The following is a 14,054-nucleotide window of genomic DNA, read 5'->3' as shown; positions in this document are numbered from 1 at the left end:
TACATTAGACAGAGAAAAAAAACAGACAACACTCACAGCACAAGTGAAGTACGTTTTTATTTTGCCATGAAAATGGAAAACAGTTGCGATAAATGTTTTTTCACAACACAACTGAGTTGTCTGCTGTTGGTGGAAAGGGAAGTTCTAGAACAGTAAACAGAGCAGGAGAGCGCAAGACAGGAAACAGAACATGTCTGCGGACAGTGCGGTTTAGAGCAGCTTGCTGAAAAAGGATGTGGTGTGCACTGTGCATGTATGATAGCTCTGCAATACTATAGAATATCCATCCGAAGCTCACAAACCACTTCCGCAACCCAACTCAAATGCTATACATGTAAAGACTAAATATTTGATCATTAGGTGACTATTGAACAATTGACAGTGTTTTGATTCTAGCATCAGAAGACTACTGTTCAACAAGGCCTCTCTTCTTGATGATATGTTCCATAGTGGCAGCCTCAGTGTCCAGGTTGATTTTGTACTTGGCCAGGATCTTCAGGATGGGTCTCAGCTTCAGCCACCATTGTGTCTTAGGAATACGATGTCTAGAGAGGAGATTGCGTTAGGGGTATATATATATACAGTGTTTGTGTGTGTGTGTGTGTGTGTGTGTGTGTGTGTGTGTGTGTGTGTGTGTGTGTGTGTGTGTGCGTGCGTGCGTGCATGCGTGCGTGTGTGCGTGCGAATGAATAGTTTATTCTGTGCTTTACAGTTACATGTTAAATACTTGTATTTACAATAATCAGAGGTGGCACCGAAATGGTCTAGGCTGAGGCCGAAGCTTACTTTGCCTAGCCTTTTTGTCAGGTGAAACCTGACTAATGAAAGCTCATGAAATGTAAGCGACCCAGTCATCAAAGTAGCGACCTAGTCATCACTGGGAGTCCCATCCAATGGGAATCTGACCCCATACCCTTAAACACCACCTAAGCCAATGGGAGTCTGACCCATACTCTGAAACGCCACCAGAAACTGTACTGTAATCATATACAGTTAAATGGTGCATTTTATATAAATGGTGCATTTTATATAGCACCTTTATCCAAGGTGCTTTACATTATGCATTACATTCACCCATTCACACACACATTCATACGCCGATGGCGGCGGAAACTATGTAAGGCACCAACCTGCAATCAGGAGCAATTAGGGGTTCAGTGTCTTGCTCAAGAACACTTCAACGCTAACTCTGGGGGAGCCCGGGTTCGAACTGGCAACCTTGCGGTTACGATCCAGCCACTCTACCCCTGAGCCACAAGAACAGATGGTGGAGGTGAACGGAACACTGTCTGTCCCCCCGTCCCCCCGCCTCCCAGTGAGCTGTGGCGTTCCACAAGGAAGCATACTAGGGACTTTACTGTTCCTAATATATGTAAACGTCATGACATTAGCTTGTGACTGCCACTTGTTCCTGTTCGCAGATGACTCAGCACTGCTGGTCTCGGACAGGAACAAAGCAGGTTGAAAAGGCCCTCAGCTCTGAACTCGGTAGAATCTGCACCTGGCTCGCTGATAACAAAAATCTTCCAAAGAACAAGATTCTTATACAGGATCTCCTCACTGTTCAACAAAAACACCTTGAAGACCCTAACAGGAGCCCTCGTACAAGATTTCTTCGACTATGCATGCACCTCTTGGTACCACAGCACCTCAAAGGCCCTTAAAACAAAGCTCCAGACTTCCCAAAACAAACTGATCAGGCTACTACTGGGCCTCTCCCCCCGAACCCACCTCATCCCTGCCCACTTTGACAGGCTGGAATGGCTTAGGGTTGACGACAGAGTACACTGCATCTTGCAATGGGTCTGGTCCGCAAGATTCGATACATACACCACCAAGATACCCATGTACCTGTCTAAATACTTCCTTAATGTAATGAAGTCCACACCCACAACACCAGAGGGAGTTCAACAAACCATGTGCAACCAAGATTCTGCACAAACAAGGGACTAAATTAATTTCGCGCCTATGCCACAATGTGGAACGCCCTACCAACTGTCATTAAGACATGTGATTCCCTTGACTCCTTCAAAACCGCTCTCAAAGGGCACCTACGGACGGCTGAAATTCTAAACTGGCCCCCGTAAAATCTGAATCCCCCACTCACCCCTTTTCCCCCTAACTGTATACGTTTTCCCCCCGTTTTACCTCCTGTATGATGATTTCCTGTTTTGGCTATATAGAAGTGTATATTTGTACGTCTCTAAATGTTATGATTAATTGAAAATGGTGGACCCTCTTGTGTAATGCTTTAAGTTTATGGTGTTGTCCACTCACAGTTTTTCTATTGAGTTGTGCTTGAAATGTACTGAAATTCTGTACTGTAAATAAATACTTCAATCAATCAATCAATCAGAAAACAAAAAACTAAACAAGAACAAGCATGCCTTGCATGGTTCCTTCCGCCATAGGTGCATGAATGTGTGTGAGAATGTGTGAATGTAATGCACAATCTATGTAAAGCGCTTTGGATAAAAGAGCGATATAAATGAACCATTTATATATAAATGAACTTAATAAATGAATTAAATTTTAGCCTATATATAAATGAACCATTTACATGGTACATATCTCTCTAGAGAGACAGAGAGAGAGAGAGAGAGAGAGAGAGAGAGAGAGAGACAGAGAGAGAGAGAGAGAGAGAGAGAGAGAGAGAGAGAGAGAATAACTCTTACTCAAAATCAGTGTGCTCTTTGAGTTCTTCCAGAGGAGAGAAGACCAAAGACCTCTTCTTCATACCCAACACACAGGCAGAATCTGGGGAATTGGCAAAGATACGACCTGGACACATAAAGAGAATGTAACATATCAACATTGGGGCCACACAATGATACAGCAGTCCACACTTCTATAACACATCCTGTATTCCGCAAGTGGGACATTATATTTATTATATTTCACTGTGCTCACATGTATAGCTCCTGACTGGTCACGAGAATGATTATGTTTACTTTTGTACTGGAGGTTATGTAATGTGTACACTAGTAACTTGAATGTACTTCTTATTTTTAGATTGGGTGTTCTTTTAACTTTGTATTTTTAGAAAAGTCTCCTATGGACAAGTGGTGAAAACTAGCACTTGTGCTAACACACTGTAAACGATGCATCTACAAGTTGTACAATTGTGCAATGAGCAATGTGATTGTTATGTCCATAAATAAACATAAACACATAAAATATAATTTCACCATGTCTGTAGCACTCCTTCAGTTTGTCAGTCAGCCATAGGACAGACTTAGCACCCATCTTGGTGCCAAAATTCCTGTCGAAGGGCGTGGGTGTTCCACCCTATAGTAAAACAGGAAGGAAGACAATGTATTCACTTGGGTCCTATGTTATGTATATTGTATAGAATTGACAAACACTGATTTAACAACTTAAAGGACTTTGTAATATGACAAATAGCAACAATAACAAGTCACGATAGGGAGACTAGATTGAAAGATTTTAACACAAAACTGGGGATCTCGATTCTTTGGCATACCTGCTGCATGTGTCCAAGAACATTCTTCCTGCAGTCAAAAACACCCTTGCCCTCTTCTGAGTACAGGTTGAAGATGAAGTCTGTGGTGTAGTTAGCGTTGCATCTCTCATTCCTGTAAAGAATCATATGAGTTGAATGAACCCATCTGTATGTGATATCTTATCATCTGTCTCAAATCCCCAAATGAACCACAAGGCGCACAGGTGTATCTTTTTAGTTGTGTAGAATCTACATAAACAAAGGAACAGTAAAAAAAAATAAAAAATATAGTGTGGATTGTATGGCATGTCCACAAACCTCAAAATGAGACCTCTCTTGACATTGGTCTTCATCTTCTCCACCAGATGCTCCACATTCACCTGCAAACGAAGCAACCATCAGCTCACAATATGAAGTTGAGAAAACATACATCCACTCATCCATCCAACCAACCAACCACCCACCCAGCAGTCATTCTATGTCATCAACATAAAAGCTCAGACCTCCAGGTCATGGATGTTGAAAGGTTCCTCAAAGATGTATGCAGCATCAGCTCCAGATGCCAGGCCAGCCATGGTAGCCAAGTAGCCACAGTATCCTCCCATAGTCTCAACAAGGAACACTCTTCTCTTTGTTCCTGCAGCAGACTGCTTGATCCTATCACATGTCTGACATAGAAATGAACCAAAAGAGATGTACACAAAATGAACACTGAGGTGTTTCACTATGATGAAATGTAATTTGTGTGTGCGACACGTGCATCTGTCTGACCGTTGTTATGGTGTTGAGCGCAGTGTCAGCGCCAATGCTGAAGTCTGACCCAGGTACATTGTTGGAGACAGTCGCAGGAATGACTACCACGGGAATACACAGCTCCTCATACTTATGTCTACCCTCCACCAACTTCAGACCACCCAAATATGCCTGGTGAAGACAAAACAAAGTGTAAAACCTTCATGAAAAACATTCACTATCAATTTGACTGAAATCTTTGACGAATCACATCGAGACAAATTGTGAGCTAGTAGATCTTGCAATGTTGTGTTCATTTGCACTTCATATTATTAGTAGCTCCTCACCTCAAAGCCTCCAATAATGACCAAAGCATGGATGTTAAACTTCGTAATGGTCAGACTAATCTTCTCCAAAAGCTCATCATTTGGCACGGACCTTCATCAGACAGAACAAAAATAATCACACATATATAATGTGTCATAAGTTCCTTGTGATCAGATGAGTCCATATGGAGATAGATTACCTCTTAGTGCCCAGCAAGGAACCCCCCTTTCCAACCCACCCTCCCACACCACTCCAGCCGATAGGCTCAACCTGGGAAAGGACAAAAAGACAGAACGTAAAGCTGTAAACATTTGTTTTCAGCACTCTTTTTTCATAGGCATGTTCACGTAATAAAAATAATGGAACTCTTAATCATAATAAAATACTCCCAATTTGTTTCATGAGCTTTTACAACTAGGATGTACCATTCCATTAGCCAGGCCGTCGAAGCTATCATGAACAGCAAGCATCTGGTGACCCTGAAGAAGTCCTATTCTGACCGCTGAACGAACGGCAGCATTCATCCCAGCACATGGAGCACCAACATTCAGTATAGCAATGTTGATGTTACTCTGGAAAGAGGAAAAGATGTATAGAGACAAATGTATCACCCAGAGGAAAATTCATTACACACACACACAGAGAAATATGTTTTAATTAACTCTAATTGAAATCTAAACATTTTATTATAGCCAAATAAATCAATGTTATGTTACAGTACAGTATATACCAGTAAGACGCCTGATGGCGAGCATGCATCCACCTGGGTGACAGCAGACTGCTGGGCAAGCGCTGGTGCTTTGCCATGGGGGGTCAGATCAACATATGGAATGAATTCTGTTCTGGCCAACATATGGAATATCAGAACAGGTCAGCTCCATATGGAGATTTAACGGTGGCAGCGTTGGCAGTGTCTTGAGTGTAAAGGGTTTGATGAGGGCGCAGGTAGGGCCGGGCCTTAATTTTCGGGCCTGTTGAGAACTCTAGTTTTCGCCGGCTGCCGGGCGTGGCTGCTAATAACTTTGGCGCAGGCCCGTCTAGAGTTTAAGGTTGCATTCACACCTCTAATTCGGTAGACTCGATGCGAATGGGCGGACATATTTGCATATTTAATTTGCTGCGTTTGCCTTCACACTGCGCTGTCATCCGCAGCAATTGGAAACGGGACCTTTATCAGGGACCTTTATCATTGTGTTCAATTTATAAACTACGTGTGCGTTCGTTCGTTCGTGCGTCCGTGCATGCGTGCGTGTGTGTGTGCGTGCGTGCGTGCGTGCGTGCGTGCGTGCGTGCGCAATAACGGATGTCTACTCTACAACTTTACCAAATTGTTTTATAAAGTAGCGGCTAGCCTACTAAAGCCTACATACATTAAATAAACCTGGTAGGTTAATAGGAGTAGCCTACTGTCTACACAAACACACATACCACTTTTCTGACTCCAGATCAGCGCAGCATTCCCGGTCCAAGTCTGTACTACGAGAGCAAACACTTTATGCAACCTGCAACATTGTGTAAATGTGCAATGGAACCCAATCACCTCCATTCTCTTGCTATATCCTGTACACTGCATTGTTTGTGTGTGTAATGTAACCTATAGCTTCAGCATAAGCCTATGATCGTCTGGCCGTATTGCAATAAGGGCTTCTATCTCTTCATTAGACCACGTGAGTCCACGGGAGATCTTTACGCGTCGCTGCGTAATACCTTCTCCTTCCTTCCAAATACCAACTATTTCATCGCACAATGGTACATTCACTCCCTATGCATTCACACATGCAGTGATCCGCACTCTGCTGAGTTTTGAAGCGAAGTGAATGCGGGGTAAAATGCGGTTCTTTGGTGCGCATTAGGATTCGAATGAGCATTCACACCTGCCAAACGAAGCCCACTTTCCAACAAAGCGCAGCAGGATTCATTTTAATCGCAGTAAAGCATGCTGGTGTGAATGCGACCTAAATGGACAGGTATCAGTCAAAAGGTGAGACATCGAAGAGGAAGGATGGATGGGGAAGGATCAACATGTGGAATGTCAAAACAGGTCAGCTCCATATATGGAGATCTAAGGGTTTGAGGTCAGTTGTACTGTACGGTTGCTGGCCAATATTGATGATATGAGGGATCTCCATATATGGGATATGGGCTTAATATTGATGACATCAGGGATCCCTGATGATGTCACATGATGTCACGAGGTGATGTCATGGGTGACCAACCAACCAACTGACTGACTGACTGACTGACGGGAAATGCACATTTTCATAGTAAATGCAACCTGCGGTCGCAACTAATGTCATGTGCTTTCAAGACCTCTTCAATTGTATAAGAGGCACAATGCCCTACCTTTATCTCTGGAGGGTGCAAATGGGCCAGCATTTGGTATGTTTTCCAGTTGTTCTCAAAGCTCCTGTAGTTCAACATTAATGGAAATGTACAGACATATGAAACTGGCTACAGCACATAACTATACATCGAAAGCAATAACTGAACTGTGTGCCTCACTTTCCCCTGAGCTTCACAGCATCGTCAAATCTCCCTTCTCCCATGGCTGTGGTCACGTCTTTAGTCTGAAATCAAAGGAGATAGGGGACGTCAAACAGAAAAAAGTCAGTCAGTCAGTCAGTCAAGACAGACAGACAGACAGACAGACAGACAGACAGACAGACAGACAGACAGACAGACAGACAGACAGACAGACAGACAGACAGACAGACAGACAGACAGACAGACAGACAGACAGACAGACAGACAGACAGACAGACAGACAGACAGACAGACAGACAGACAGACAGACAGACAGACAGACAGACAGACAGACAGACAGACAGACAGACAGGCAGAATCTCTGCTGCATGTCAAATGTATGCATGTTACTTTTCAGACAAACTGTTGTGACAGCAGTCACAAAAACTCATACAGAGAGGGCTTCATCAGTTGTCTGTGCTGCTACTGCTAAAGTGTCATTATTCATTTCTATAGTCTTCGTAAGTTGGTGGAGTTTGCTGAAATGTATCATGGATATTTCCGTTCATAGCAATGCTAATATGAAGAAGGTGAGTTGGTTATGGCTCCCAAACTATGGAATGAACTCGCCATTTCAAGGATAGGTTCTTAGTTTACTTATGATCATAGATGACTATTTCTATGTTCTTGCTTATTGTAAATGGCTCTGGATTAAGAGCATCTGCTAAATGCCTAAATTGTAATTTGTAAATTGGTATGGTATCGATAGTAATATACAGTATGCCATCAAGTCCCTCAGCTATGTAGGTGGTTGTGAACACGGAAGTATGGTTCTTACTAGGACAGATCTATATAGTTAATATGCAATGTGGTGGAGATGTGTTTTAACTCACCACTTGGACACACTCCATCAGAGGCAGCCTGATTGCCATGTTTCCTGACAAGCTCACCACACATGCAGGAGTTTCTGGAGTGGCCTCTAGCAGAGCCATCACAGCCTCTACGCCCATCCTGCTACCCTGAATCACAGTGTCACCAGAGAGGTGAGCGATAAAGTCGTATTTGTTTGTAACAACACATGACACACAGACAGAGACAGAGAGAAAGCTCAATTGGTACACACAGTAAAAGGGTATATGTGTGCGTGTGTTTGTGTGTGTGTGTGTGTGTGTGTGTGTACCGGTATATATATACATATATATGGTGAAAGTGAATGTTTACCAGAATTCTATCGAATGCAGAGGGGGTTCCGCCTCTCTGTACATGTCCCAAGACGGTAGTCCGAGTGTCGAAGCCCAGGTTTGTAGATACGATCTAAACAAGACGAAGGTGATAAGAAATTACGATATTATTTGTCTGTATGACACACGACTAGTGTATGTATGCCTCCCTCTGATTATTGTCACTACTCATTACTAACATCTTTGACATAGTCACAGGTGATAGGTGTGCCATCGCGGTTCATGGCCCCCTCTGCGATAATGATGACATTCAAACGGGAGCCGCGGCTTCTTTGCTGTGTGGGATAGACAAAAGCTTGAAAGATCGGCAAGCATGCTCTCTGGGAGAGAGCAGAAGGATATGGAAAGAGATAGATCAGTGGTTTTCAAACCTTTTCATGGGAAGGACACCCACATTAATGTGTATTTGGTCATTAGATAGATAGATATGTTTATTATCCCGCGGGGGGAAATCAGTAAATCAGTAATACATTAAATAAGTAGAAGTTTTGTGTTTTTTTTTCAAGTTCATTTTTCATTAAAATAGCAATGCGACATGATGTGTGAGCTTGTGGAACAGCTATTTTGAAATAGGCTATAAGGTTAAAGTGGCTAAACAGATTTTGATGCTATCCGCTGGAACCCCCTCAAGGATCCTTGGGGGTCCCCGGAACCCACTTTGAGAACCACTGAGATAATAATGCATGTACATGCAAGATGTACGTCTTTTAGTCTCCTGAAGAGATGTTGTTCCCATCCATCCTCTGGGGGCATTTCTGGGATGAACACCCAGTCAGCGCCACAGGCCAGGGCAGTCACCAGGGCCAAGTAACTGTAGGCAGACAGTTAACATTAAACCATACTGTCATAGATGTCATAGATGTGCATGCACGCGTATTCGCCTAAACTTCGTGCACAGACCAGGTTTGCTCACCCACAGTGCCTGCCCATCACCTCCAGGATGAAGGTTCTCTGGTGACTGCAGAAAGACACATACAGTATACGGTAGTATATCAGGCCTTTTGACATCACACTGGAGTCAGGCGTCCCTCAGATAACTGTCAGTGTGTCTTTGTACCTCTGTGCGGTGGTAGTGATGGCATCCACCACCTCTATGATGCGGTGCAGGGCAGAATCTGTGCCGATAGTCATGTCAGTGCCACAGAAGTCATTGTCGATGGACCCCACCATGCCAACGATGTTCAGGTGAGATGATCGCTCGGCCTCGTCTGCTGTGATCTCCCCTGAGCAGTGGTGCACACGCAAACGCAGCCTTCATCACGATGACATAAAATATCCATGCAGGACAGGCAATTCATTTCCTGCAGTGGCCAGTTCCAACAAGGTGAGTAGGAATTCACTCGACTGAAAGAGCATGAGTGTAGGGTGTTGGATTTAAGATATTTGTGTTTTAATCTGTTGCAATCTCATTATGTATTTTTGTTTTGTTTTGTTTTTACGTGTACACCTGAACATGTGAGGTAAAGATGAATCTTGAATCTCTATAGCATCAGTTTTATAACTATGTGACAGTATAGGGAAGTCAGTCATGTGAAAAGCGACTTGTCACTCTTGTTTAGAGCAGTGCCTGTTGGGTAATGCTGAACACCCGGGGAACTCTCACCAGCTGTCACCAGGTCAGCCAGCAGCTCGCTCCACTCTGTACGGAACTGGTTGGCACCTGTCAGACTGCCATCGCCACCAATCACACACAAGTTAGTGATTCCCAGCTTTACCAGGTTACAGGCGGCTTTGGTGCGTCCTTCCTTAGCCCGGAAGTCCTGACAGCGGGCGCTGCCAATCACGGTGCCACCCTGATGAAAAGGATGGAGGAATGATTTTCAGGATTAGTAAGAAATGTTTGTACGAAATTCAGCACACTAGGAGTAGAGAAGCCTAAACGAGCAAGGAAGAAACTAACTGCATGAAGGTTGCAGAGAATGGAGGAGGGGTGGTTGTGGGGATGGTGGTAAGATTATATGACACTCCGGCCTCTGTGTCTAAGGTCATTTAAATCCTTTAATGAACCTTGGCATTTAAATGACCACTTGACCTACAGAACTTCACTGGTGGGGCTAAAGAGTTGCTCCAGTTACATGGCCCACCCGTCTTCAGAAAAGGTTAGACTAGGACCTCTTGACCACAACGTTCAAAACGTTGAGAAGGTCAGAAAAGAAGTGTACAGTATGTGTGTGTGTGTGTGTGTGTGTGTGTGTGTGTGTGTGTGTGTGTGTGCGTGCATGTGTGTTTATCCGGGCGCAAACGTGTGTGTGTGTGTGTGTGTGTGTGTGCATGCGCAAGCGTGTGTGTGTGTGTGTGTGTGTGTGTGTGTGTGTGTGTGTGTGTGTGTGTGTGCGTGCATTAATACGTGCATGTGTGTGTGCGTGTGTGTGTGTGTACTGTATGTTCTCACCAGCTGCAGCATCATGGACACACTCTCCCAGGTAGCCAATTTGATATTGTCTCCTCCATCCACCAAGCCTTGGTATCCCTGCACCACACAAAAACACTTACTGTAAATATCAGTCCCAGTCTAAATATATATACTGTATGTCCTGGCTTGGGCATGCAAAGCTATTTCAGACGATCAAGTGTCGTATAAATAGTGCCACACTGAGTATGTCGGAGCAATGTTTGCACGATTCTGTGCAGGAAACCAGTAGAGAAGGACCATGGCCATTGTTTGTTTACCTCATGGACAAAATACACTTTGGCTCCAGTGTACATTCCCACTCTGACTGTGGCTCTCACAGCTGCATTCATTCCTGTAGACACAATGATGAGTGTTTTTAAGAACTGTGGTGACACATACTAATAAACATACTGTAAGCTCTGGAATCTTCAAATGCGTGTCACATCTGTGACAATAGAAATAACAAAGACTTGCAAATGAGACATTGCAGACGACATTGCAAAATAATCCTTAGGACAAAGAGAACAAAACACCAACTAACGTATTTTTTTTTAACTAGATTTTTATCCCACAATTTTGCAACCCATTTCTTCACCCAGTGTCAATTATCTAATGTAATCCTGAGCGCTACACTTCCTCTGTCCAGGGGGAGGCAGTTTAGACTTTAGAGACCTTTAGACCTTTAGAGACTTTAGAGACCAGGATTACTGCATGTATTGTGAGGGTACCTACACTAGGGGACACGGGGAGAACATGCAAACTCCACACAGAAAGGCCCTTTCACCAACCCCGCCTCGGGTATGGGCACTGATGACGTGGAGGAGGAAACACGCCCCCAGCGCCCACAGCGTCCCCAGCGAGAACCGAACACAGGACCTTCTAGCTGTGAGGCGACAGCACTACCGACCGTGCCCCTCCAACTAGTGTTTTTAATACACTTTACTTCAGAAAAAGATACATATATAAATATTTGACCCAACTTTGTACTTTTCCAATATTGGTTCCATGAGGCTAAGAAATAATATCAAAACAACCAGACAATAATAACACAACACCATACACCAAATAACTATATGCGTGTATTATACAGATTGAACAGTATGAGAAAGAAAATAAATATGGGTTTTTGTTGCAGAAAAGACAGAAAGGTATTTATCTGCAAGCATAACAAATCAACTTAAAGGACAAGACATTTGTACAGATAAACAGTGAATATCTCTGTTTTCACTAACTCCATGTTAACCATTTAATCCCTTTATACGGTATCCTACACTTCATCGCTAGCCTGGTAAACCACTCCCCCTTGAAATCAAATCACATTGCATTTCTCTCGTGCAGAATGAAAATAAATCTATTCAAGGGGGAGTGGTTAACCAGGCTACTTCATCACATGACGAATAGCAAAATTAGCTGATCTCCAACCTCACAATGTATCGTGGATTCACAATGTGACGCTTTGTGAGCTTGTTGATCTGCTATTTTAGAAAATGTTTAACGTTTAAAAAAAATGCATGCCAAAAATAGTGATGCAAAGTTGAAAGTTCCTAAAGAGAAGTGGGATTTGATGGTTAGAGGAGCTCACTATGTCACTATGCCACCTCACTGACAGAAAGGTGACAGAAAGGTCATGAAGCTAAAATTAGCCCCCCTGCCCCCTCAGACACACAGATAGAGAGGAAAGGGCGACGGAAGCCAACGGAAGCCAAAGAACATGATATCTAGATGTCTGTAAAGGTACAATGCAATGGACAAAATTGAATTGCAAACCACTCCCAGTTGTCCATAGCTCTGTGAAGCTCAACGGACATAGAGAGCACTGGACGGTCCCACTGGAAGGTCATGTGGGGTCAGTAGACATTCTAAAAGGTCACCATGGATATACCAACCAACTTTAAGGTCAGAGCAGGGAAAGTCTCCTTGCCTCTGTGGTTCAACCTGCCCTGGGCCTTGATGCAAGACTTCAGGTTACTCTTTATTTACAATGTTATGTAGCTCTGCAATGCCATAGTCATGACAGTTGTGTTTATAAAAAGTGTTATACCAAACTGAGTGAAACAATTATAATGGTTGGAACTTCTTATCCAAACTTTCCATGACTATTCCTCATTATAGGAAACATTTCATGTTTTAGAGATTATGGAGCTGGCCACCAACATGATGTTCCCAAACAGGTTACCTGACATTTACACGCATCAAAAGCTAATCTTCTTTGTCTATCTTTGACAGATTTGTATTTTTGACTGCTGTGGTTTAAGTGAATGGCAATTATTGTTCTCCAAGTTCAGAGTCATGTTTAAATAGAAATAGACTTAAATTGCCACCTGTTGAGGGCAACAATGTAACTGCTATCAGAGTCCCCCACGGTGGGAGAGTGCACTCACTCACACACATCACCCTGGAAACCCTCTACTTATTCTGGGCATCACTACTCACACATCACCCTGGAAACGTCTACTTACCCTGGGCATCACCTCCTGAGGTCAGCACAGCAATTGCCCGACCCACCCCGATCTTGGTGGGGTCCATTTTAGCTGACTCTGCCATGTTCCTGGAGCTGTTCCTATCTGAAATACAGAGGGGAGAAGATTGGCTTTGATCGTATTATAAGCCCTATCGCCACTGCTGTCCAGTTTGTCCACTACTCCTCGCTGGCTGCTCCGGAGAGTGAGAGAGGGGGCAAGTGGACACAAGATAACTATCCTCTTGGCATAAACTGAGGCAGGTGCCGTTGGGTAACACACACGCACGCATGCGCAGTTTGCGCGGGTGCAGTACTTAGTTTAGACTAGTCATTGGTTAGAACAGTCATTAGTCATACAACTACAACCTATCTCAGGTTCAGGTTCAGGTTCATTTATTAGTTTGTCCCCGTGGGGCGATTTGGTTTACAGCAAGGCATAACACAGGCAGGTAACATGAGACACAAAACACAGCAAAGGCACATAGTACACATAGAACATTTAAAACAGGATGGCAGTTCAAGGTATCAGTGTAACATTATAATTCATAACTTTTCCAGAAAGTTGTATAAAAATAAAAATAAAACTATTAATACAGATACAATTTATCTCCTCCTATCGGCATTTAGAGCCTTGATAGCTACAGGCACGAAGGAGAACTTATACCTGTTGCTTTTGGCCCCTGGAACTTTTAGGCGAATGCCAGAGGGAAGCAGCTTGAACTCAGAGCTGAGGGGATGTGAGTTGTCCGTAAAAATGGACTTGGCTTTCTTAAGCACCTGATTTTTAAATACTTGGTCTAGACTACTGAAATTAACTCCGGCAATCTTTGAGGCCGTTCTCACAATCCTACCAAGGTGGTTTTTGTCCTTTACATTTAGGTTTCCATACCAACAAATGATGGAGAAGGAGATAACTGACTCAATAAAGGCACTGTAGAACAGTTTCATAAGGGATTTGTCAACCTGAAATTTGGC

At 43.5% G+C, this 14,054-nt stretch overlaps 1 protein-coding gene across 1 annotated transcript; it reads right to left on the bottom strand.

The window, feature by feature from the left end:
* Positions 1–39: 39 nt before the first annotated feature.
* pfkmb (phosphofructokinase, muscle b) lies at positions 40–13,288 on the bottom strand. The gene is made up of 22 exons (XM_083771594.1): positions 13,078–13,288; positions 10,897–10,970; positions 10,619–10,696; positions 9,830–10,019; positions 9,284–9,449; positions 9,140–9,184; positions 8,929–9,037; positions 8,406–8,501; positions 8,207–8,299; positions 7,879–8,004; positions 7,025–7,089; positions 6,866–6,929; positions 4,948–5,094; positions 4,722–4,792; positions 4,543–4,633; positions 4,235–4,387; positions 3,967–4,131; positions 3,782–3,843; positions 3,485–3,596; positions 3,189–3,288; positions 2,676–2,781; positions 40–545 (listed from the first exon to the last, which is right to left on the bottom strand). Exons 1-22 carry the CDS (start codon positions 13,160–13,162, stop codon positions 407–409), a joined length of 2,337 nt encoding a protein of 778 aa, XP_083627720.1. The 5' UTR covers positions 13,163–13,288; the 3' UTR covers positions 40–406.
* Between the last annotated feature and the right edge of the window lie 766 nt (positions 13,289–14,054).

Source organism: Protomyctophum parallelum (assembly GCF_964188405.1).
Source record: "Protomyctophum parallelum genome assembly, chromosome: 8".
Classification (NCBI taxonomy): Eukaryota; Metazoa; Chordata; class Actinopteri; order Myctophiformes; family Myctophidae; genus Protomyctophum; species Protomyctophum parallelum.
Note: the sequence above shows the minus strand (reverse complement) of the source record. Positions and strands in the feature narration are given on the sequence as shown.